At 36.3% G+C, this 27,334-nt stretch overlaps 1 protein-coding gene across 8 annotated transcripts in view; it reads right to left on the reverse strand.

Moving 5' to 3' along the window:
• Nucleotides 1-27,334, reverse strand: part of PTPRZ1 (protein tyrosine phosphatase receptor type Z1) — a 182,978-nt gene that overhangs the window by 67,708 nt on the left and 87,936 nt on the right. For all 8 annotated transcript variants that reach the window (XM_009003179.5, XM_009003178.5, XM_078343894.1 and 5 more), the window contains exons 3-8: nt 26,861-27,040; nt 24,030-24,181; nt 20,430-20,525; nt 19,842-19,908; nt 11,947-12,104; nt 11,652-11,802 (exon numbers count right to left, since the gene is read on the reverse strand). In XM_009003179.5, coding sequence (XP_009001427.4) covers nt 11,652-11,802; nt 11,947-12,104; nt 19,842-19,908; nt 20,430-20,525; nt 24,030-24,181; nt 26,861-27,040 — 804 coding nt within the window. The remainder of the gene's footprint in view (nt 1-11,651; nt 11,803-11,946; nt 12,105-19,841; nt 19,909-20,429; nt 20,526-24,029; nt 24,182-26,860; nt 27,041-27,334) is intronic.

Consider the following 27,334-nt stretch of genomic DNA (forward strand, 5'->3'; position numbering starts at 1 on the left):
ATTGGAACATTTTGTTATTAGAGAATCCTTGAAGTAATTTAAAATTCCCAACCAGAGAAAACCAAAGAACAACTAAAATGACCATTTCAGTATTTTTCAGAAGTGCTGACAAAAATCTCATTTTGTTATCATAAGTAGATTAAGAAAATAATTTTAGGAAATTAAAAGACTTGTTTGTCTCATCTGAAAAAAACAATACTGTGAAAAATCATTCAGAGATTTCTTAAAATGAATTCAGGCCCATGCTGGGAACCATGCCCCAACTTTAGTCTCATCAGAGTGCCCTGGAACTTTCCAAATGCATTTATAATGTGATAGTTTGGAATAATTGAGAGGAGAAAAACTGTAACCTTTTATGATATTGTATTAATGAAGCAGAGTAATAAGTATTAATAATCTCTTCACAGGCCAGATAGATTTGCTAAGCAATCTCTCAGGGAGAATATTATTATACTTACAGAATCCGGGCTTTGTTTTCAGGTGATACCTTAAGTTACAAAGCCCTCACTCGATGTGAGCATGCAGTACACTTAGGTCAATCAGTCATCATTGGTACAAAAACTACAAGGACTCAAAAATATGTTAACAATTGCAGCAGAATGTGACCAAAATGCCTTGTCTCTACTAGTTTGCAGTTCACCTCATGAACACAAGAGGGCACCCACAACTAACACTTGGTCTTATAAATTGAAACCAATTTACATATACTATTTAGTATTCACAATTTTAGCAAATGTACAATATGCTAGTAGTGGTATACCATATGTACAGTATGCTAGCTGTAGTGCAGAAATGATTTATAAAATATGAATACATATACTTTAAAAAATACATTTATAGCTTTATATCAGTTAAAATTATTTTTCACTTCAACCCTTTGATGCTATTTTTATTTTAGAGTGGGCTTAGATTGGGGTGTTCCTTTGGAAATAAAGAAAAGTTTCTTTATCAAAAAAACATGAATTTAGATTAAGAAAATGTATTCTAATTTAGATCTGTAAATCATGTTACTCTATCAAGTGACACTTCTACTAATGTCCACCAGATGGCAGAAGACCTTCGAATCGTCTCAAGTGAGCTATTCACATTTATATCATTGGAGCAACAACCTCGTTCTTGCTTCTAATGAATCCCAGGTTCACTTTTAGAAAGTTGGAAGTGATTCCAAACAATATCATTTGTAGATTTCATCCCTCAAAAATCAATCCCACTTTTTACATAATGGGAATGATTTAAAGTGAACTGTACTCTTCAAGATAAAACTGTTTTGAAATGCATTAATTTTATGCATGCATACAAACCATAACAATCTCTTGAGAAAAAAATAAGCACATTAGTTGCAAAACATCCAAAGATCTACTGCCTAAATAGCAGGAACTACTTTGATTGGATGTCTGTGTTTGTCTTGCCTTAAAAGCAATCAGGCTAGGCGCAGTGGCTCATGTCTGCAATCCTAGCACTTTGGGAAGCAGAGGCGGGTGGATCACCCCAGTTTAGGAGTTTGAGACCACCAGCCTGGCCAACATGACAAAACCCTGTCTCTACTGAAAATATAAAAATTAATGGGGCATGGTGGTGCACGCCTGTAATCCCAGCTACTCAGGAGGCTGAGGAAGGAGAATCACTTGAACCTGGGAGGTGGAGGCTGCAGCGAGCCAAGATCATGCCACTGCACTCCAGCCTGGGCAACAGAGCAAAACTCTGTCTCAAAAAAAAAAAAAAAGCAATCAGGACATGCGTCAAAATTTATGAATCAACATTAACATAAAGTAGAGCTCCGAAAAAGAAAGTTCTATTTTCTTGACAATGGTTTTCACTTTTTTGTTCTCTTCCTTGTAAATCTGTAAGAGTGTGTTAGTTACTTGTTTAATCATTTGAGTTCATATTTTAGTTAGAAATTTATTTTTAAAATACTTGTGTTTATTAATAATCAACAATATAGTTGTATGTTATCAAGCTTCAGGTAAACCCTTTTAGATGTGGTGACACAGGATCTTGTAGAGTAAAAAAAATACATACTTTAGAATTTTTTTTAACAAGAAAGCCTATATTTCTGTATGGTGTATGATCTTGCCAAAGGGTTGCCTTTCTATAAGATCGAACTGAATCTTTTAAATAACAATTTAGTTAATTCCATATGCACTATTTGTTGTTCAAACCATGGAATGACCACAGAAGAAGTGATTAATAGACACTAAATTTTCCAGGTTTTCCATATATTTCCTATGGAAATCAGCCCAATTCTCTTATTAGAAGCATGTGTGCTCTGTAAAGTATGTTTTCTGGATTGAAAGTCAATAACGTTTTTCAAATCAATATGTACTCAGACATCAAATACAAGCTACTATAGAATAAAATGGTAACAAAAATAAAATTTCCCTGATCATGAGGAGTTAGAAACTGTTGAGGTTTCATTCCTTCTTGAGCACTACGTCTCACATACTGATTCTTTTCCACATCAACACATGATCTAGGTCATAGTTACTGATTCTTTAGGGAGCACTGACCAAGGATAAGAACCTGGTTATTGCAGGCTTCTGTCTGTGAGTCTGGGACCCATGTTAAGTCACGTAGAGTACAAGTAAATGGCAGTGTACCATACGTAAACAGTGAGCAAAATATCCTCACTGTCAAGAATGAGAATGCAGTCTCCTTTATCAGGGAGCTATACATGTTCTTGCTTTAAAAACTTATTTTTAGCATTCCACTCTCATCTGCTTGTTTCTAGGCACTCTAGACATACAGAAGAAGAAGGTACTGTCTCAGCCTTTAGGATGCTCATTCCTGTGATAGCTTTCAAACACTTTAGGTTTAGTAAGCTCTCAGATCTAATGAGTGGTTTTAGATTCTAAATTCGGCACTCCATTGATAGAGGGATGTATAACAAACTTGTGAAAAAAAAATCTGCCATTTAGACCACATTAGGTAATTCTTTTCAAATTCATACACGTTTCCCACTAAAAATGGTATAAGCTACTGAAACTTTTAGCTGACTGAAAGTCCTGTGGTTTTTCATTCATCTTCTCATTACTTAAATGAAGAGGGAACACCTATTACGTAGGAATGGACATAATCTATGGAACAAGTGCCAAAATATTAATAAGCAAAGCACTGAGTAACATGAGGAAAAAGTGCAGAAAAAAAGAAAAAATAAATAAAGACAGAGAAATACATATGCATTCCTTGGCTGTGACAGATCTCTTTGTTAATCAAGAAAGTTGATGCAGATGGCCAAAGGTTGATAGGAGATTCCTTTCACTTCTGTTGTTCTCTAGGCTGCCTTGGAAGAAGCACAATCTACCCCAAGGGAGAAGGTGCAGCCTTAGCTTCAGGTGTTATGAGTAAGATTCGGATTGATACAAAATGGCAGAGAGGTGATTCTTAGGGAATGACAGAGAAAATGTCATAATTACCCGCGACTACACTGGGTCTCACTCAGCTGTTTCCCACTAATTGGAAGTTCTGTATGGTTTAACACAGCTCATGACAAAAGTGCTTTGTAACTACATGCTAATAAATCCCCCACATCCTTATTTGAAGCTTATGATCCTCATTTTTAAAAAGTAGTAAGACAGGTATGTGGATGACTATTGGGAGAAAGGCTGTGATTTCACTTCAGGCAGCAGCAGATCTTAATAAAACTAACGTAAACATTGACACAAATGTTAAATGTAATTGGAAAAGATCTATCCCTGTTTTGCACTTCTGAATGATTATATATTCACTTTAGATTAATTACCAAAAGAAGTTTTTCTAATTCTAACCTCTTTCACTCAGTCTTTAGAAACACAGAGTGGCTTCATCAGTAGTTCAATTTGATATACATAATTTTCTGAGAAGTAAATAATGTTCATTTCACATTTTAAAATAGAGCTGAAGTACAGTGTTAACATACGTGTGACCTTAACAAATGCTATTAATAACGCACCGACCTTCAGGAAGGTAATGTATAATTCATCATGACATTTTTCAGAAAATTCTAGAACATTTCTCATAGGTAAAAATATTATGCTACAAAGACACTCCCTTCATGCTACTCTGCCTTGACAACTATTTTATCTTCAATTTTTTTAAGTTTGCATTAAATATATTACAGTGCTAGCAAATGAGATTTGAAGTGCATCCATAATTCTATTCAACAAAAACACCTCAAACTTGAAAAACTTGAATAGTGTGCCATACCATTCAACTATCATTGTGATATCTTGCCTCTTTGTCATATATATACATGACAATGGTATTAGTGGTGCTGAGGTTTAAAATCAAGTCCACTGGATGTTAAAGACTGCTTTTCCCCCTGTGCTTCAGCAAGTCCCTGCTTCTTACAAGAAAAACCTTGCGAGGTAATAAGAAGGCAGCATGAAAGCATCTGATGCCTGGAAGTCATGGATAAAGTTGAACTTCATCTACTTCATATTTTTGCTACGTTTGTACACTGTTATTCACGCATAGTCCTCATTATTTTAAAAAGTTTTTATTGGACAAGCATGATGGCTCAAGCCTGTAATCTCAGAACTTTGGTAGGCAGAGGTGAGCAGATCACCTGAGGTCAAGAGTTTGAGACCAGTCTGGCCAACATGGTAAAACTCTGTCTCTACTAAAAATATAAAATTAGTCGGATTTGGTAGTACGCGCCTGTCATCCCAGCTACTCTGGAGGCTGAGGCAGGAAAATCGCTTGAACCCAGGAGGCAGAGGCTGCAGTAAGCAGAGATCTAGCCACTGTGCTCCAGTCTGGGTGACAAAGCAAGACTCTGACTCAAAAAAAAAAAAAAAAAAAAGACAATTTCAAGATTAGATCAGACAGTTCTATTAAACTTTGTGATCCTTAAAAGAGCCAATGTCCATTCCATGAAGCCAAAAAGAAATGCCTTCCTAATAAATGGCAGCTCTCCATACAAATGGAAATACAGGGGTTTGAAGTTCTGAAAAAATATGTATTAATTCACAAATAATTTATTGAGTGCCTGCTGTGAACGCAAAAAAATGAGTAAGGCTTGGTCTCTAAACTTACGGAGTTTGTATGAAGATATAAATCTCACTTGGTTTTTGCAATTATTTGCAATGTATTTCTAAAAATGCATTTTCCTATAATGCATTTATTGAGAGCAAGGTTTTGACAATTTTTATGCTAGCTTTTACTCCTCCTCTGGGTCCAAATGAGGATGCTAGATATTTACAATGGCAAAAAATATATTGCCTGAATGTCCAAAATTGAAAAACTGGTTAAGGTTTAATATACAGTTATAACTATATGATGGCAAACCACATAAAAATTAAAAATAATGTGTCAAAGATATGAAGTAAAAAGAATCAGTAAACAGGCATGAAATATAGTAACATTTTTTTAGAATTTCAGAGAAAGACCTAGATAGATATTTACCAAAATCTTAATAGTTATCTCTGGGTACAGGGAATTTTTATTTTCTTCGGTGTGATTATCTATATTTCCTACTTTTTATAAGTTCAAGTAATAAAAATTTATTTTCAGACTAAATTTAGTAAAGATCAGAACTGAGTCTAAATACAATCCTCAATTCTTATTCTCAAATTCAGTTCCAAAATGTAGAAAGAAGATAGTATATCCAGTAAGAAAAAAATTTTCATAAGAACACAGTAGTTCTATGCATAGGACAAATGATAATAAATGTTCATTGGTGTAAAGACTCTTGATGGAAAAAGCAAGTTCTACTTTGGGAAGAAAGAACTAATTTCTATGAGTCTCATCAGATTCACATCTTCTCTTTTTTAACTGTGAAAAATAAAAGCAAGTAGCTTACTTCTTTATAATGATTTCAATAAATGCAGACTGTTATATAATAGACATCTGTAAAAATTATTATATAATCTCAATATGCTAGGTGTTCATTATCGTTAACTACAATAATAGCGGATTAACAGAGTCAGAATGAAGAATAAATTATGTAAATTATTTAGCTTTTTTTCTTTTCTTTTTTTTTTTTTTTTGAGACGGAGTTTCGCTCTTGTTACCCAGGCTGGAGTGCAATGGCGCAATCTCGGCTCACTGCAACCTCCACCTCCTGGGTTCAGGCAATTCTCCTGCCTCAGCTTCCCAAGTAGCTGGGATTACAGGCACACACCACCATGCCCAGCTAATTTTTTGTATTTTTAGTAGAGACGGGGTTTCACCATGTTGACCAGGACGGTCTCAATCTCTTGACCTCGTGATCCACCCGCCTCGGCCTCCCAAAGTGCTGGGATTACAGGCTTGAGCCACCACGCCCGGCCTTAGCTTTTTTTCAATCACAAAGGAAACTACTTCTTAGCAATTATATCATGACACTGATACTATCTTTTAAAAATTAGAATCTTTCTTTTCCTGGAGTGATCTTTAATTTTGAACATGAACTGTACACACATGCTGATACTACTGCACTGTATTATTTTGAAGGCTTTGCAAATTTTTAATTATTTAAAGGATGCTCAGCAAGCAGAACTTGGCTCCAACCTGCCTGAAAATCTAAAGCCAGTCATTCCTTCTGTGTTTGTTGCCAGTAACACATATGCTCTTTTTAACCTCAGCGGCTTAGACATGAGTAAGTTTTGGCTAATGTTCAATTAATTCATGTATTTATCATTCATCAAGGAGTCAAAGAGCTCTTACTACCTGCCAGGTACTTTATCAGATGTTACAGGTAATACTGAGATCCATCAGACAGAGATCTACCAAGAAATCAAGGCATGCACATCAATACATCTGAAGCAAGGCAAGAAAGGCAAAGTGCCACGACTGCAGGTCAGGGAGTACGACGGTTCAGAATAAAGAGGAATTACGTTCAGTTTTGGGTAACCAGGAAGACTCTATACTGCGTCAAGGCATATAGACTGACTGAATATGTAACTCTATGGATAAGATTCATCCAACTGCCATGACCTGACTTTTCTATTTCATTGCTATCTCAAAACGATACATTTTGGCAACAATTGAAACTTTAAAATCATATATGTGCGTATAAGTCTATGTTACTAGAAAAAAAAAGTTCTGTATCATCTCTGACCCCCCAAGAAGGGGATATGTTTTGCCAAATGATGAACCCCTTTTAAAAATTATTTATTTATACTTCAACTTTTATTTTAGATACAGGGGGTATATATGCGGGTTTGTTACATGAAAATACTAAAAGATGCTGAGGTTTATAGTACAAATCCCTTCCCACGGGTAGTAAGCATTGCACTTGATAGGTAGACTTTTTAACCCACCCCCCTGTCCGCTCTTTGGTAGACCACAGTGTCTACTGTTCCCATGTTTAAGTGTATGTGTGATTAGTGTTTGATTCACACTTATAAGTGAGAACATGAGGTATTTGGGTTTCTGTCCCTGTATTAGTTGCCTCCAGCTCCATCCATGTTGCTGCAAAGAGACCCATGACTTCATTTTCTTTATAATGGTGTAGTATTCCATGGTGTATATGTACTACATTTTCTTTAAAATACCACTGGGCACCTGGGTTGATTCCATGTCTTTGCTATTGTGACTAGCAGAGCAATATACATATAAGTACATATGTCACTTCTCAGAAGAAGCCATACAAGTGCCAAGAAACGAAAAAATACTCAGCATCACTAATCATCAGAGAAATATAAGTCAAAACTACAGCGAGCTACCATCTCACACCATTCAGAATGGCAATTATTAAAAAGGCAACAAGCGTTGCAGCTGGTGAGGCTGCAGAGAAAAGGGAATGCTTATACGCTGTGGTGGGAATGCCAATTAGTCCAGCCATTGTGGAAAGCAGTCTGGAGATTTCTCAAAGAACTTAAGACAGAACTACCATTTGACCCAGCAATCCCATTACTGGGTATATACCCAAAAGAAAATAAATCACTCTACCAAAAACGGCTTTTTTTGATTACTGAGCTCACTGGGATGAGCATGGGTAGGTAAGTTGGAAGGACCTGGGACAAAGGTAATGTTTCTGCCTTAGGAAGACGTGAAGACTTGGGTGGGATGAGGGTAGCGGCTGAGACTCTGTGAGAAGAACTGACCAAAGAGGAAGGTCAAACAATCCGAAGGCAAAGACTCTCTAAGGCCCAGCAAGTGAGAAAGCAGAGCAGTATGCTTTTGCTAATATAGTTTTAGAATAAAAACTGATGGCCATAAAGACATAAAACCTTAATAAAAACTGGGATTGGCTTTTGAGGACTTTTATTTATCCTAAGGATATAAAATATAAGGGAATGACACTAAGAAATATTGTTTAAGCTGTAGGAGATATTTTGATGAGATGCTGAGTTTTCTCTAACACTCTATAAATATTTAGCCAAAATACAAACATTACAAAGTAGTTGGTGTGACCGAATTTTCTTGAGGAAGGTGGGGAAGGGGCACATAAACGAATAAGTACACAACAAAAACAGCCTATGAATGTGCATTTTTACTGTAGAACTTTCTAGTTTTTCCTTAAGTATTGCCTACTTAAATCCCTTCAATTTAAATGAGTGAGTCTATTTTGAGTTGTCATTTTTATGGTTAATTCTGCCATTTGTTTTGGAACCAAACCACAGACAAACAGGTGAAAAGTAAATTATTATTACTATTGCACTCATAATAGTGTTGCAGCAGGGATGTGAAATTCTGTGACAATATACACACATGGTCTAAGGGAATAAAATAGATTCCTACAAGCTCCACTCAAGAAAATTGCTTTCCCATCATTTCTTTATAGAACCCAAACAGCAAACACAGAAAGAGCTGTTTCTGTGTTTGACTTTAGGATAAACAAAACACTCAAATCGATTATTACTTTTTTGAAGTTTCATGTCTTTAAAGTCATCAGTTTTTTTTAATGTAAGCAGAAATTATGTTCCTGCATAAACGTAAAGTACAGTGGACAAAACTTTGCAAAGTTTTAGATTCAGGGAGAGTTAGGTTCAGATACTGACTCCATTCCTTTCTAGTTGTGTAAACTTGGGCAAGCCATTTAATATCAGCTTCCCAAACTGTAAAATGAAGGCAATGAGAGCAACTTCGTAAGAGCTATGCGAGGTCTAAGTCGAATACTGTCTGGCTCCAGTGTGTGGTAGGTCACAGAACACCTAGTAGCTGCTACTGTTCCTGTTATTGCGGATTACTACTCTGGTTCTTCAACACTTAACTGTGAATGCAACGTTCTACATTAAATCAGAATTATATATAGGTTTACACATTAAACAGTGCAAGAAGCACCCATCAAGCATAACTTGCTATGTTTTTATTAGGTGGAAATGGGTTCTTTCATTCGTGTAGTGAATATTTAGTGAACAAGAGCTTTACTTTAGTTTGGCCATGTAGATAGAGAGATAAAATACTTATTTACTTCCATTATGGGGCTCAGAGATTGCTGGCAGAGACAAGTAAGTAAACAGACAATTACCATAATATGGCAACTGCTATGACGTCTGTAGGAGCTGAGCACACCATACAACCTCCAGATGAGCACCATTTACCATCTATCTATGGGTATAGTGTCTCCTTGAGTGTGCAGCCCTGTGGCCACTGCCAGGGCCAGACTTAGGGGGATGGAAGTAGAGTCAGTGGATACAATGCTCAACTTGAGTCTCAAAGAATGAGGAGGCAGGGAAGTGAAGATAGTGGAGAGGAACATGCCACCAATGGGGAAGCCAAATGTATAAATGGAACCTGGGACTGGATGCAGTGGCTCACACCTGTAATCCCAGCACTTTGGGAGGCCAAGGCAGGTAGATCACCTGAGGTTGGGAGTTTGAGACCAGCCTGACCAACATGGAGAAACCCCGTCTCTACTTAAAATACAAAATTAGCCAGCATGCCTGTAATCCCAGCTACTAGGGAGGCTGAGGCAGGAGAATCACTTGAACCCGGGAAGTGGAGGTTGTGGTGACCGGAGATTGAACCATTGTACTCCATCCTGAGCAACAAGAGCAAAACTCTGTCTCAAAAAAAAAAAAAAGGAAACTCAAAGAATGCAGTCTTCCATTTTCAGGGGACTTCATGTAGTCCAGTATGAGGGAAGGGTGCTAGTTGGGGAGGACTAAGCACTAAGACTAGTATACCTACACAGAGCCCACCATGCAACAACAAACAGTTTGAATTTTATTCTAATAGTGATGCAGAGCTACTGAAGGGTGTTAATAAAATAGAATCGATAAAACCATGTGACAAAAAAGAATCATTTATTTAATTTGTGATCTGGTCTATTATATTTGAGAAGAGGGGATGATTAAATCTACTTTCCTTTTTCTAATAGATTGTCTATTATTTACTGAACAGTATGCTATAGTACTTAGTACTACTGTAGAAATATAATTAAATTTCCTAACTTTGGGGTAATTTAATTTGAAATTTAATGTCCCATTAAATATAGCTATTCATCACTTCTTGAGTTCTATTGTTTTGTTAAAAGATAAACAATTCTTAGAAATATCACGTTAAAACAATAAAAGCTTATTGTTGGCTGGGCGCCAACATTACAGGCTCATGCCTGTAATCCCAGTACTTTGGGAAGCTGAGCAGGTGGATCACGAGGTCAAGAGATTGAGACCATCCTGGCCAACATGGTAAAACCCCCTCCCTACTAAAAATACAAAAATTAGCTGGTCTTGGTGGTGAATGCCTGTAATCTCAGCTACTCAGGAGACTGAGGCAGGAGAATCTCTTGAACCTGGGAGGCGGAGGTTGCAGTGAGCTGAGATCATGCCACAGCACTCCAGCTTGGGCGACAGAGTAAGACTCTGTCTTAAAACAATAAGGAGCTGATTGTTATAATGTCTAATTTTCAAAAGCAGATATTAAAATTATACATGGCAAAAAAATCAATGATTTCATTGCAAGACTAATATCAAAGAGATCCATCTACTTGGAAAGGTTAGAAGTACCCAGTGCAAAGGGCACTTCAATGATTTATTTGATGAACAAGTACAACCTCAGTAAGAACTGAAAAGGACAAGTCAGCAGATGTATCTGATTGTGTTCTCTAGACATTTAAAAATTGCCAATGGAAATGACACCAGGGGGCACTCCAGAGACATCCCTCTGGCGTCATTCCATGGGCTGTACCTAACAAGAGCAAAATTATTTTCCTCCGAAGAAGGAAACTGAGAAGAAGATTCACTTCTTATTCATTAATAACTCAGTGCATTTATTTTCAGTACCGATTAGGTGCTAGGCTCCTTCTTGGGAGCTGCCAACAGAAAGATAAGCACTTTAAAACCCAAATACTGTGTCAAGACTCAGTTCAACGGCAGTTGTCCCATGAAGGTTTCCTGATCATCCCGACCAGAAGTGGTTGCCCAAGCTCTGAACACCTCAGCCTCTTATTCATTGTTTTCTCAAACCTCTTAGCCCAGGCAAGTACCAGAAAGTAAACTTATAGGTGTGTATTTTGCTTTGCTACTTATGACTGTGTATTCTAGGGAAATGATTTTCCTTATTATATCTCAGTTCTCCTCATCTATAAAATGGGGCTATTCTTATGGGAAAGAACAGATTTTTTTAGTTGCCATTTTATAGATGTGGTATCTGACATTCAGAGAATTAGACAGCTTACCTAAAGCTACAAAGTTAATAATTAAAACATTTCTAAAGCTCTAAATTCTCTCTGTTTTCCATTTTACCACAATTACCTCCTGTAACATTGCATTTACAACAGTTGCAGATTATAATTAAATATGTACCTGCTTCATGAATCTCTTCCTTTCCAGTGTATGAGGAAAACACCTGTCTAGAGAACTTGTACTGTTGCTCTCGAAAATTGTTTTGTAAGTAGTCCATCAGCATGACATAACCAGATTGTTGCATTGTAAGAACTTCACAAAAAACAGCCAACTGAAAAGAAGATCAAATAATTTAACGTATCTGCTTCAAAGGCTTCGGTCAGTGCTTTAAAATGGATATTCTACAGCAAAGTTAGAACTTAATGTTTTTTAAATGGCTTTCAATTACTTGATTTGTTTGAATTTCTAAGATTACCTGGCTTTCAGAGATGCTAACTGTATCTTTAAAAACAATCCAGTCGACTGTGTCAGTGCAGGGAGGAGATGTCAATGAGCCATTGTAAGTGTAATACTTGTCAGTTGAGTTTGGCAGAAGGCTCAGCAGTATGAATGGGTCTAAGGCAGCGTGCTTCCCTAAAAAGGAAAAATATACATCTCAGTTGGAGTCTCACCATTGGAACTTAGCTCTTCCAAGCTTCTATGAAACAGAGACACATGCTTTGTTATGTATTTAATCAACACTGAGATTTTGAAACATTTTAGATATATTTTTAAAATGATAATAAAGCTGGCATGCCCCAAATTGTTCTACATATGTCACTATACAGTATTAAATGAATTATCTTTACAATATCGAGACGCTGAACAGACTATTTTACATATAAAAGATACTCGGAAATCGTAGGATCATCTCAATAGAAACAATTATATCACTTCTTAAGACTCAATACCAGTTAGTGGAAAACAAAAACCCTTATTCTGGTGAAGATTATCATCAAAGCCTGTACTAGTCGTCCTGTTTAAGAATGACTTATTGAAAGTGTTTCCTATAGAGTTCAAGAATGACACCAGGATATCCTGCCATCACCACTTCTATTTAATATTGAACTGGATGACTGAGCCAGTGCAATAAAGAAAAAAGAAACAAAAATCCTAAGATTGTATAGGAAAAATAATACCATCACAATGTGCAAATAACATAATTGTGCATGTTAAACAATGAAAATCATTTACAGAGTATGAGGAATAATAAATGAATTTAGCAAAGCCACTGCACTGAGACCAATCTACAAAAATCAGTTGTATTTCTGTGCACCAGCATCAAAGGACAGAAAATAAACTTTAAAGCACTAGGATTTTAAATAGCAAAACGCAGCCAGGCGCGGTGGCTCAAGCCTGTAATCCCAGCACTTTGCGAGACCGAGGCAGGTGGATCACGAGGTCAAGAGATCGAGACCATCCTGGTCAACATGGTGAAACCCTGTCTCTACTAAAAATACAAAAAATTAGCTGGGCATGGTGGCACGTGTCTGTAATCCCAGCTACTCAGGAGGCTGAGGCAGGAGAATTGCCTGAACCCAGGAAGCGGAGGTTGTGGTGAGCTGAGATCATGCCATTGCACCCCAGCCTGTGTAACAAGAGCGAAACTCCATCTCAAAAAAAAAAAAAAGAATAGCATAACACTATCAAATACAAGTAAATGTAACAAATGATGTGTAGAACAACTATACTGAAAATTACAAAATATTCCTGAGAGAATTAAATAAAACATTAAAATGGCAGAAAGACCACGTTCACGGGTTGGAAGAGTCAGCATTGTGAAGGTGTTTATTTTCACCAAATTGATTTATAGATTCAATAAAATCTTAAAATCCCAGAAGGTTTTGTGTGTAATTGACATGTTGATTCTCAAATTTCAATAAAAATCCAAAGAAAAGTTAAGACAATTGAGAAATAATAAAGCTGGAGAACTTTCACTACCAGATAGGAAGATCTGTCATACTGTTATATAGAAAGCAGTAAAAATCATGATAGTGAGGTATTTGTGCAAACATAGATGAAGAGGACAGTGACAGAGAAAATAAAAAATAAAAATAAAGTCATTTGATTTATGATAGAAAAATTATTATGGAATGTGGAATGGATGGTCTTTTCAATAAACAGTGCTGTATCAATTGAATATTCCCATGGAAAAAAGTAAATCTTGATTCCGTACTTCACATCATAAGCACAAATTAGTTCTAAACTGATTGCACATTTAAATGTGAACAGATTAATTTTAAAGAAAAATATTTTAAAAATTATCATCATAACCTAATGGTAGGTTTAGGTTCCTGAAATGCCACAAAAAAAAAAATATTACCCATACAAAGAAAAATCATAAAGTTGAGTACATGACAATCAAGATCTATTCATCAACAGTCATTATTAAGAGAGTAAAACGGAAAGTCAATAGGTGGAAAACTTTTAATACAATATACATATGTGTAGACACATTGATACAATATACACATATGTATGTAAGTCAATAAATATTGATTTATTCTTATATATAAACTTATATACAGATTACAGAATTTCTATCCAAAAACTGGTAGAGTTTCCTAGGTGGGCCATCTGGCATTCAAACACTGAAACAATCCAAATGTGTGTCTCCTTGAACAGTCTCATTTGTATCTCTCCAATAGCACTTGTCCATAGTGATACCTTCACCATTTAGCCATTTGTGAACTAGCCCTCACTCATGTAGGCAGTAATCTGTTTGTCAGTGAGAGCTGTGTCCAATTCTTTTTCCTGTCTCCTGAACTAACCAGCCCAGTGCAAGTTCTCTGCCCTCTCTATGAGATTGAGGCCGTTAATAGTCCCTGAAGGCTGGGCATCATGGTTCACACCTGTAATCCCAGCACTTTGGAAGGCTGAGGTGGGCAGATCACGAGGATAGATAACGAGGAGTTAGAGACCAGCCTGATCAATATGGCGAAACCCCCTCTCTAGTAAAAATGCAAAAATTATCCAGGCGTGTGGCGTGCCTGTAATCCCAGCTACTCAGGGGGCTGAGGCAGGAAAACTGCGTGAACCAGTAGGCAGAAGTTGCAGTAAGCCGATTGTGCCACTGCACTCCAGCCTGGGCAGCAGAGCAAGACTCTGTCTCAAAAAAGAAAGAAAAAGAAAGAAAGAGAAAGAGAGGGGGGGGGAAGAAAAGAAAGAAAAGAAAGAAAGAAAGAAAGAAAGAAAGAAAGAAAGAAAGAAAGAAAGAAAGAAAGAAAGAAAGAAAGAAAGAAAGAAAGAAAAGAAAGAAAGAAAAAGAAGAAAGAAGGAGGGAGGGAGGGAGGGAGGAAGGAAGGGAGGAAGGAAGGAAGGAAGGAAGGAAGGAAAGAAAGAAAAAGAAATAGTCCCTGAAACCAACTAACCAGCAGAGTGTAGAGCAGTGGTTTTAATACTTATGTGAATAATCTGGGGAGTTGCAGAAAAATACCAATGCCCCAGGCCTCACTCTAGACCATTTGAATTAAGATTTCTAGTGGTCTGGCCTGGGCATCTAGATTTTCAAAAAGCATCCTCAGGTGATGCAAACATGCAGGACACTGTAGAAAATCCTAAGTGAAGTAAAGCCTTCTCAAGGTTTTAGTCTTTTTTTTTTTTTTTTTAGATGGAGTCTTGTTCTGTCACCAGGCTGGAATGCAGTGGTGTGATCTCAGCTCACTGCAACCTCTGCCCCCTCTTCAAGTGATTCTCCTGCCTCAGCGCCCCCACCCCGCCGCCCAAGCAGCTACCAGCACACACCACCACGCTCAGCTAATTTTTGCATTTTCAGTGGAGACGGGATTTCAACATGTTGGCCAGGATGGTCTTGATTTCTTGACCTCTGATCCACCTGCCTTGGCCTCCCAAAATTACAGGCATGAGCCACAGCGCCCAGTCTAGGTTTTAGTCTTTATTAATCACACTTTCCACATTAGAACATGAAATGACTATTTGACCTTAAAAGTATATTTCAGCTTTAAACTCTATGAAGACTGAACATATTCAGAAAGCCTCAAAGAAAAAAATGTTATTTATAAGTTAAATTAGCAAATGTTAACTTTTCTGTAACAGAAACTTCTGAAAAGAAAAGGAATACTGTTATTAACTAAAGTCAGAGACAACTGCTTCAGTCTGAATTAAAAACTGACTCTTATAAATAAAAACCTTTTCTTGACTGATTTGAGAGTCATGTCAATATGACCTAAATCTAGTTTTAATCCATTAGAAAGTTCAAGTTCCATTTGATTTAACAGATTCATTATTAACTTCTAAAAGTATGTCCTCCAATTCTCCAATGCCAAGGTAACATGATCAGAATTCAGATTAGATTTAAATTCTTAGGAATTAAGAAGAATATTTATTTTTAATCTGTGAATTTTTTTCTTGTAGATTTATATTTTCCATATTAAAAAATTGTTCTGGTTAAATTACCTCCTTGTCAGTAGACTGTAAGTGTTCCTTTTTCCACTGAAGACTAAATTTATCTTACAAATATGTCACGAAAAATGTGTGTGTTGAGAATACTAATTAAGTATGGAGCCAGGAATTGATTCACTGCTAAATTAGGTGAAAATGAATTGACCCCAGGAGAACCAAGGGCCAGGAAGGGAAAGCAGAGGTGAGACCTGAGTAAGGAGAGTGAGATAAAGAATTTTCCTATAATTGGGAAAGAAATTAAAGGGTAAAAAAGTTAAAAGGAAGCAAAAGAACCAGAAGAAGCTTTTAATAATTTTCCTCTCCCTATCCCAGTGTGGAATCCATTCTTCTTGCCTCTGAACTTCAATAGCAATCACCTATCTCTTACGGACGTGGTAACTAGATATCACAAGACTTTTCAATTACAGAAGTGCTTTTCAGTTACATTTTCTTTTAAAGAAATTTCACTACAGCATGTTTCCTTCGTTTGTGTTTGTGGTTTTTTTTTGTTTTGTTTTCTTGGCTTGAGAAGAAACACCTGCTTCATCCACATAACCTCACTATTGTTAACACAAGAGAGAAGCACGCCAGAACCAGTGCTGCTCGATTTGGGGTCAGTCATTTATTTATGCAATTACCATTTGTTTGAACATATATTGAGGATCAACCAACCAACTAATCAGATCCTTCCATGAGAAGGCTAACAGTGGAAGGAAAAAAGATTGGGAGGAACAAAGATGAAGAAACCACAACGGGGCCAAGCACTAGGGAAAGGCTGGTAACTACATGAGAGCAACTCCTATTACTTAGGACAATGGTATTTAGCAGGGGGCCACACCAACGTCTATGAGGATTTTTCAGTATAGAAATTTCTGGGCTGAATTTGTGATTAGGAAAGCGCCATAAATCATTCTGATAATTCCCATCATACAATCACTGATGATGTTACCTGGGATGTGTCTCTGCAACTTGAAAGATCGCAACTAACGTTTTTTGTGGGCTCTGCCTGTGGGAACAGTGAAAGGGATAACACCGGGTTGCTGACCCCTGACTTGTGTAACTATAGGACCTTTGACACTTTCTCTTAAGGCCTCTTTAGTTTCCCAGGGTACTTTACTTTTGTGGGGTGCCTTGGAAGGCACTTATATGAGCTTGAGAATAAACTTGGTCATGTTTTTTAACTAAAGTTTCCTTTCTAGTATCTACTGTCTACAAGCCATTCAGGAAGATACTTTGTCAGATACATGTGACCGCATATTCTCTTATATTCTCACTCTTTCTGAGAATATGGATTCCCTGACATTATTCTGTCTATATCTTGGCTTTATTAATTTGAAAGCAGAAAAGTTCTTAGATTAGCTGAGGACAGATTCTAGTCCTTTACGCTCTCTTTCTCTCTCTCTACCCCACTTGTATTAGTCCATTTTCACACTGCTGTAAAGATACTCCTTGAGACTGAGTGACTTGTAAAATAAAGACAGTTAATTGACTCACAGATCTGCATGATCTTAGTATTGCTGCAACAGCATGCTGTCTCTCTCTCCACTCCATGGACAGAATAATGCCTAACATTGAGCAGGTATAGTGGAAGAGAGGGAGAGAAAGAAAGAGGGGTTGAGGGAAGGAATGAGAAATGCGATTTGTCCTTTAGGGAGGAGGAAACAGGAAATGAGCAACCAGCCCACAGCATAGTAAGAGAGATCTTATCATCTGAAAAATGGTTGAAAAGTTTTTCTTTTTTTAATAACTTGCATTATATGGTGAATACAGAACCGAATTTGGGGGTTTAGGTGTGATTCCAAGACAAGCTAGAAGACAAGCCCCCACCTTTGATCCTCAAGGTTGCCAGCAGCAACCAATATGGGGAAGCCTTCAGTTTATTGGGCAGTAGGGAATTTTCCAGAGTCAGGAGTAAGACCAGATTTAATTTAAAAACTCTCAAAATGGAAACATTTGACTTTAGAAAGACTTAATTTGGTTTGGGCAGCTGTCCTTGCTGAGTATATTAAAATACTAAGTATCCAGCTGAATGAATTGATAGGCATGAAGGATTTTGTTTTTTGGTAAAAGAGGAAGTTGGTGCATAAATAGTAGTGATATGGTTTGGCTTCATGTCCCTGCCCTAGTCTCATCTTGAACTGTAATCCAAATTGTAATCCCCATGTGTTGAACAGAGACCAGGTGGAAAGTGATTGGATCGTGGGAGCAGTTTCCCCCTTGCTGCTCCCATGACAGTGAGTGAGTTCCCTTAGATCTGATGGTTTTATAAGTGTTTCGGTCTCTCCTTTGCTAGTGTCTCATTCTCTCTCTCCTGCTGCCATGTGATACATGCCTTGCCTACCCTTTGCTTTCCACCATGATTGTAAATTTCCTGAGGCCTCCCAAGCCATGCAGATCTGTGAGTCAATTAACTGTCTTTATTTTACAAGTCACTCAGTCTCAAGGAGTATACAGTGTGTGAAAATGGACTAATACAAGTGAGGTAGAGAGAGAGAAAGAGAGCGTAAAGGACTAGAATCTGTCCTCAGCTAATCTAAGAACTTTTCTGCTTTCAAATTAATAAAGCCAAGATATAGACAGAATAATGTCAGGGAATCCATATTCTCAGAAAGAGTGAGAATATAAGAGAATATGCGGTCACATGTATCTGACAAAGTATCTTCCTGAATGGCTTGTAGACAGTAGATACTAGAAAGGAAACTTTAGTTAAAAAACATGACCAAGTTTATTCTCAAGCTCATATAAGTGCCTTCTAAGGCACCCTGAAAACTAAAGAGGCCTTAAGAGAAAGTGTCAAAGGTCCTATAGTTACACAAGTCAGGGGTCAGCAACCCGGTGTTATCCCTTTCACTGTTCCCACAGGAAGGTCTAGAACATTCAGAATTCATATCTTATACATGTTTTTAAAGTACAGGAATTCAAACTAGTTGCTTTATTTCAGTCTGGATAGAATCCACTTTCTGACTTGAGGGGAAAATTAAATGTGACTTATGGCATTCAATGTTAAATTTTGCAATCTGGGTCAACGGAGGGAAATGAGAGTTTCATCTAGTGTTTGACTGTGGGTTTTTTTTTTTTTTTTTTTGGAAAGCTACACTGCAGGAGTTCACATATTCCTGACTTCTGAAAAGTTGGGTCAATTCAGATCCTCACATGTAATTGACAACGATAAATCAATCCTAGGTCAGGCTTCTGCTATCAAGTAAAGGGTCCACATGAGTTTTTTTTCTGATTTCAAATTTTGCACCTTCCCAAAGAGAAATAATCCCCATTTTATTGGTAACTCAGGGCAGCATTAAGATTCTGTGTGTGGGCGCTTAATAAAAATAAAATAGCAATATGAACAGGCTTACAGTCTACTGCCAATGTTGTTAAAAGCATTTGTTGCGACAAATTACAAGATCCATGAGACAGCAGGCAGAACAATGTCAAGGCATACTGCATCTTCTTCTATGTAAGTGTTGACCTTATTCCAAAAATCTAATCTCCTCATGTTGGTAAAGCAAAGGATTTATCAAGGAAATCACAAGGGAATAAATTTTAACTTGAGTAACAATTTCTTTTCTACTTTAAAATGTGATTTTTATGAAATCAGCTGGCTTCAGATTAGGAGATGTACAATGCAGAGATGTAATAGATAAATAGGCTCTAAATGCATGATATAATTAGACTATTTTCAAGAATAAATTTAAAAAATTCCAATTTCCTACTTACGTTAGTGTTTCATGCTTTTGACATAATAAAATTTTCCGATCAATTTTTCTTTGGTGAGAAATGTATAAATTATCAAGTGGGGAAAGTGAGAGATTGCTCTCCTTTAAAAATGTACTACTTTCTACCTTTTGGAACAGGTGACTTTTGTCATATTGTAAACTCTCATATCCATCCAAAGCAGAATCTTGAAGAAAGATATTTCTCCCAGTAGCTTACCAAAACGACTAACACTCTCGACTCCATCAATAATCCCTTTGAAATCCAAATTTTCTTCTGCCCCAACCTGTTAAAGAAGAATCACATTCTAAAAATAGAATAAAGCATTTGAATAACTGTTCAACAAAAATGTGAAGATTAATAAATTCCATTTTAAATATGTGCATTCAAAAATAGTAAGTTCCAAACACACTTTTTTATAGTTAGGTGAAAATAAATAAAGCAAAAAAGAAAAAAATCCCAGTTAGCTTACATATTTCATTAAGAAAAGTAAATTTTAAAATGTTATGATTCCATTACTGATAATATATAATTATTAATATAATGTTTGTATGTACAAATAAGCAAATCTGTGTACTTAGAGAACACTTTGACCAGCTAGAAAAGATCCACCCGATTAACAAACACAAGAGTCTCCTTTTAAAAATACCAGGTAAGGGTCATCTTTTTTTTGAAAATGACAATTAGTTATAATTTTACATGTGAGCTTTACTATTTGTTAGAAAGTATGTCTTGATATTTCACATCAATATTTAAAGTGACTTCAAAAGGAAATACATTCATGTTAAACATATATATAATCATTACCTCAAACAAAATGGATAAAGCTCTTAATTTCCCTTTTCCTCTAACTGCTTCATCAAAACTTGAAAATCGGTCCGCATCAAAGCAGTAGATTTGCATCTATCAATGTAACAATAACAGTTTCGTGATACACAAAGACTTCATAAAAATCAGCAGAGACTTAACAAAACAAGCAATTCAATATGTTCTATTTGAAAAATTCTATAAACTGTGTAATTCTACATTCTACCTATTTCTAAAACATTTTATAAATTACATGTATACAACTACATTTACTATCATTTATCATCCTTCAATAAGGAAGGGAATAGAAAGTTAGACATATCTAAAACCAAAATGACCACTTTGAGATTACCACTTTGGGGACTGTGTGGCAAAATTTATTACGGCAATTACATGAAATAAATAATCATATATTACATTAACTGTTTTATTGAATTCTTTCAAATATAAGTTTCTCTCTTTCTCAAGTGTGCATGCCTTTCTTGACAGTCCAGAGATACCATTTTTTGATATTACCATGTTGTGGTCTATTAATATTGAAACTCTCAAGGAATCTCCGTTTCTACCTAAAAAATCTCAAAGAGTTTTAAGTTTCATATTTTGATTCTCCTTTCCAGTTGTGAGGCTATCCCTTGCTAATTTCTGCTTTAGTCAATATACGTATCTTTCCTTAACAGCCTGTATATAATTTGGTGCTTCTCCTGTCTGGGCATGGAAATCAAGTGTCTCAGGCTAGATAGAAGTAGAATTAAGGTAAGAATAGGAAGCCTCTGAGAGCGTAAAGCATAGTTAGTGCTCTGATGGGAAAAATAGAAGGTGTCAACAGGATGGCAGTGGCTCCTGCTTTGGGTAAGTCACCAAAACCTTTTCAGAGACAGGAATTCTGAATGAGCAGCTTTTAGCCAGGTGAAAGGCAGAAGAGAAGGGCATGTGTTCAAGACAGAAGGACTACCTAGAAAAGGCCTATTAGGCAAGACAGTATGACAAGCATGGGAAATTGAAAGAAATACAATGTAAAATTTAATAATTATTAATTTAATAATCCAAGTAAGCAAATTTTTTTTCTGACCTCCCACATGGTATTTAGGGGAAGACTTGATAAGGCTTTTGTTTGTTTGTTTTGAGAGGGGGTCTCACTCTGTCACTCACACTGGAGTGCAGTGGCATGATCATGTCTCATTGCAGTGTTGACCTCCTGAGGTCAAGTGATCCTCTCACTTCAGCCTCTCGAGTAGCTGGGACCACAGGCACATGCCACCATGTTCAGCTAATTTCTCTTATTTTTTGCAGAGATGGAGTCTCACTATGTTGCCCAGATTAGTCTCAAACTCCTGGGCTTAAGCTATCCTCCAGACTCAGCCTCCCAAAGTGCTGGGGTGACAGGTGTGAGCCACCATGTCTGGTTAATTGAGAAGACTTGACTGTAAGATGTAGGAGATCAGAAATAAGGAGAGATCCAGGGATGATACTTGGGTTTCCTGTTTACACAATTATATTGTGAGTGTTTTAAACAAGAAACAGTACCACTGAGAGATAATTTCAGAGGCTTTTGCATTAAAAAAATTGTATTAGGTTTAGTGCAGTGGTACACTAAATGGATTCTGTACCATTTATTTGGATTGCTTAGGGCTCTTGATAGATTTTTTTTTAATTGTCATCTTTTTTCTAAATAGGTAATACTGTGAGTAAGCTAAACTCTCAGAACTGAAATGCCATTTAATGAGTTGACTTTGATTACTCTGACAAATCAAATTTGATAAACCTGCTTTTCTTTAAAAATATTGAATAAAGAAAAGAATGTAGATTATAAGCTGTAAATGTGAATGTGGATATCAACATTTTTAAAAAAGCTTTTTAGTCTTTAAAGAAGTAATTCACCTGATCTTATTTTTATTATTAATAACTGTTTGAATTATAAAATGAATAGTTTCATTCTAGGTCTTTTAGAAAATATGGGGACTTTAAAGGAGAAAATAAGAGGCACCTATAATGCCATCACCCAGAGAAAATTATTATTAGCATTTTCTTGATTTCCATCAATTACCTTTGTTTTTTTTTGTTTTTTTGAGAGTCTCACTCCATCACCCAGTCTAGAGTGCAGTGATGTGATCTTGGCTCCTTGCAACCTCCAACTCCTGAGTTCAAGTGATTCCCATGCCTCAGCCTCCCGAGTAGCTGGAATTACAGATGTGCACTACCACATCCAGCTAATTCTAGTATTTTTAGTAAAGTAGGGTTTCACCATTTTGGGCAGGCTGGTCTGGAACTCCTGACCTCAAGTGATTTTCTGGTCTCAGTCTCTCGAAGTGCTGGGATTACAGGTGTGAGCTACTGTGCCTGGACCCTCAATTACTTTTATGAGTAATAAGTCAATCCCTCATTTAATTTCCATAATAATATTAAAAGGCAGGTGTGGTTACAATGTCAATTTCACAGAAGAGAAATGGAAGCATAGGTAAGTTAAATAATTTATACATTGTGATGTCATGTAACTAATAACCAAAATTTGGTGGAGCCAAGATGCAAACCTAGTCCATTATACTCAGACTCCACTTGCAGTCAATATTTAATTAGTTTTCATGTATTTAAAAATTGCAAAAATAATACTGGTTATACCATTTAACATGTTTCTTTTTAAAATCATTAATATGATTAACCTTTTTTTGTCTAAATATATCATTCAAAAACATGATTTTTGTAAGACCTATAATATCCACCATAATGTATTAAAATAAGCATTGCCTTTTGTTTCAATATATTTTAAATAAATTTTTGCACATTTTTAAATTTTTAGATTTAATGGTTTTACATTTAAATGTTGGGTATTGAGTGTAAATTATTTAAAAATCTTTTTTTTTTTTTTTGAGACGGAGTTTCACTCTTGTTACCCAGGCTGGAGTGCAATGGCGCGATCTCCGCTCACCGCAACCTCCGCCTCCTGGGTTCAGGCAATTCTCCTGCCTCAGCATCCTGAGTAGCTGGGATTACAGGCACGCGCCACTGTGCCCAGCTAATTTTTTGTATTTTTAGTAGAGACGGGGTTTCACCCTGTTGACCAGGATGGTCTCGATCTCTTGACCTTGTGATCCACCCACCTCGGCCTCCCAAAGTGCTGGGATTATAGGCATGAGCCATCATGCCCGGCTAAAATTCTTAATAAAACCAAGCAAGCTGCTTCCCAGAAAGTCTACCAATTTAGACTTTCTCTAGACATGTAAGAAAACATTTTACTGCACATCCATTTTTTTATAATTATTTACTTTGCTAATTTTAAAGTTGAAAATTTTTATCATTTTAATCAAAAGGTTTAAATCAAAAGATTCTCCAATATGTTAATACAGTTTTCCCCCTTTTCCTTCCTTCATTCAATAATTCATCAACATTTATTGATTACCTATTATGTGGCACTTTGGGTTATCAGGAAGTGGCAAATCAAAGATAAGTCTTATACTCCTTTAACTTAGTCTAGTATATTAATCAAGTAATCAAAATATCACTTTATAAATTATATTTGATTTTAAAATTAATCAAATTATATGCTAAATAAAAACATAAATTATTAAGAAAATAAAATAGTAAAGAGTGGATCTCCTGATTTACCTCAAGTGGAAATTTTTGTCCTTCTAAACTATGCTCTGATCCATCAGATGACATATTGCATTTTCCCCAGTGAAAAGTTATCTTGCTTGCTTTAAACACCATTTCTGAAACTCCTCCACTGACACGGTAGTCATTAGTGAGATTAATTTCCACTAAGAAAAGAAATACAATTACATCTAAACTTCTGAAAATCAAAATTTTAAATTTCAACTAAATTTTCATCTACTTAAGTTACATTAAGAAAGTCATTTATTTGATAAATTTACAAAATATGAAGTCGCCATTTTAGAAGCCAAACTTTGTAGGTCAGTATAATATACTTAACATATCATATTGCCACAATGCAAACTAAGCTAAAGATCTTGATTAGGTATGACTCCAAGCGCAGAAGACAGCCAGTCCACCTGTTCTGTTTGTGTAGTGTCCTGAGATAGCTGTTCCTTGAAAGCTCTGCTTCTCTAAGATATGTCAGCAGGTAATAAGAAGGCAGAGCAAAGGGGAAAGGAACAGAAAGGTTAAAAAAAAAAGCCTTCTCAAAGTGATCCCTCCGTCCTACTTTCAGCCCATTTCTACTCCTCATTAGGCTGCTGCTTATCCCTCCATGTATCACTCAGGCTTCATCATCAAGCTCCAGAACCTGGGTTCCTGGCTGTGGCAGGAAAGGCAGGAAACGCATTCGTATGGAGGAGTTTTAGCCATCTCATGTTTGAACCCTGAGTGGCAACCATCAGAAGCTTAAACTCCCCTGTATGAGTCCCACAGCAGATATTATCTGACTATATTTTAGCAGTCTTGTGGAGAGTTCTCTTGAGAGCCCAGTGCAAATTTAAATAGTCTCTGTTCCATTAGGGAGAAATCACTGTTGGCTTCAGGGACTGAATACAACATATTAGCCAGCTAGGGATACAACTCCCTCTAATGATAATAATAAGCACAATAACAATGACAGCCAACATTTACTTATCACTAAGGACATACCATGGACTATACTAATTACTTTACATATATTATCTGCTTGATCCTTGCACAACCTTGGGAAGTTGATACTATATAATCCTTATTTTACAGATAAAGAAATTGAGTCACAGAAAGGCTAAGTTGCTCAAAGGTTCCCCACTGTCATTTCAAGAGCCAGTAATAAACCCAAGTACAGTAGCTCTATTAGCTCAATGATCTAATAACCATTCTCCCCTATGAGAGAGGTTCCATGCCCTACTGCTTTGTAACACCCTTCACAACTGAAAATAAAAATATCAAAAAAAAGTCAAGATTTGGGACAGTATTCTTTTAAGTAATTATTAGATGTAACATAATAATTTTAAAAATTATTCATTCAAGAAATAGTGTTTATGACATATCAGGCACTGATATAGAAAAATCTCTACTTTCATGAGTTTTTGTTTGTTTGTTTGTTTTGTTTTGTTTTAAGACAGAGTTTTGCTCTTGTTGCCAAGTCTGGGGTGCAGTGGCCCGATCTTGGCTCACTCAAACTCTGCTTCTGGGACACAAGCGATTCTTCTGCCTCAGCCTCTCTAGCAGCTGAGATTACAGGCATGCACCACCATGCCTGGCTATTTTTTTTTTATTTTTAGTAGAGACAAGGTTTCGCCATGTTGACCAGGCTGTTCTTGAACTCCTGACCTCTGGTGATCCACTTGTCTGGGCCTTCCAAAGTGCTGGGATTACAGGCGCGAGTCACTGAGCCTGGCATGAGTGGTTTTTTTCCGTTGTTTGTTTGTTTCGGATAGGGTCTCACTCCATTGCCCTGGCTGGAGTGCAGTGTCATGATCTTGGCTCATTGCAGCCTCTGCCTCTTGAGTTTAAGCAATTCTCCTGTCTCACCCTTCTGAGTATCTGGAAGCACAAGAGTGTGCCAACACACCCAGCTAATTTTTGTATTTTTAGTAGAGATGTGTTTTTGCCATGTTGGGCAGGCTGATCTGGAACTCCTGTACTCAAGTTATTTCCCTACTTCGGTCTCCCAAAGTGCTGGGATTACAGACACGAGCCACCGTGCCCAGCTACTACTCTTTTGTGTTTTGACATTAAATTATTACATTATCTAAATATAGAAAATAGAAAAAAAATCACTAATGATAAAAAAATCCCATAGAGCTACTATTATAATTTTGAATATTTTTCTAATCTTTGTTGTTATGTATATATTTGCCTTTACATAATTTCCCAATATACTATTTAAAAAAAAACACCTTGAATATCAAAAGAGAAAAGGTGTCACTTTTTGGAAATTATTTGTCCACATAGAGCTTATTAGAATTTGTATTTAAATTTTAATGTATTATATTTTTCACGTTTTTTTAAAAAGATAGTCTCAATAAAAAGGCACTAAGAGAGCATTTCCTAAGGATGGAATACAACTTTAAGCCTTCTATATGGGAGAGCTAGAAATTTATTATCTTAAATTTCAATTATTATTAATTGCTTTTCTCCTATCCAAATACTGAATATAACATGAGGGTAGGCAGAAAAGATCAAACTATAATGCTCAAGAAAAAGAAACCCGGGTTGACTAAGGAATTGACTAAATTATATTAGCTGTAAATCACATTATCACATCCTTTAGAGGCAGCAGCATCATTGGTATACTGTAGGAAAACATGACATGATGACATTGGTCATTTTAGTTTTTTGTACAAATTGTCAAAATATTGTCCAAATTTCCCATTTTCTCTGTTCCACTTGTTTTCCTCTACATGTAACTTATACCTAGTTCATAGTACATTATTCAGAGGAAAATGAGATGAAACTAGTCTAGACATACTCCAGCTCTGAAAAATATATTAAAGGCAAAGAGAATGCAAATAGTTTACCTGTCTTCCCAGTGTTATGAATGAATGTGTTTTCCAAAGATGTTTTATCCCAACCCTGAAATTTAAGTTTCTTAAGATTCACATTTACTTGTGTAAGATCTTCATCAATATTGATAGGAGATTGTTTCAGGCTATTACATGTTGGATATTTCTTTCCCCAATTTTTTTGATTCAGTGCACCTGGGAAAAAGAAAGAGTAAGACATTTAGTTTCTTAAATTACCATGCAAAAGTTAAACTTTATATTATAGTTAATACATTACATAAAAATAAATACATTCTGGATTTCAGTATGAAACACTATAAAACATCTATAGAACAACCATGCCGCTATAAAAAACAAGGCTATAGAACAACCAGGGCTTAGTACAACTTTAGTCTCCAGAAGATAGTACAACTATCCTCTCTTTGTGATAAGAGAGTTAATGAGAACTAACGTTTATGCAAGCTTAATCTAATGGTCACCCTCATAATG

This window comes from Callithrix jacchus, chromosome 11 (assembly GCF_049354715.1).
Source record: "Callithrix jacchus isolate 240 chromosome 11, calJac240_pri, whole genome shotgun sequence".
NCBI lineage: Eukaryota > Metazoa > Chordata > Mammalia > Primates > Cebidae > Callithrix > Callithrix jacchus.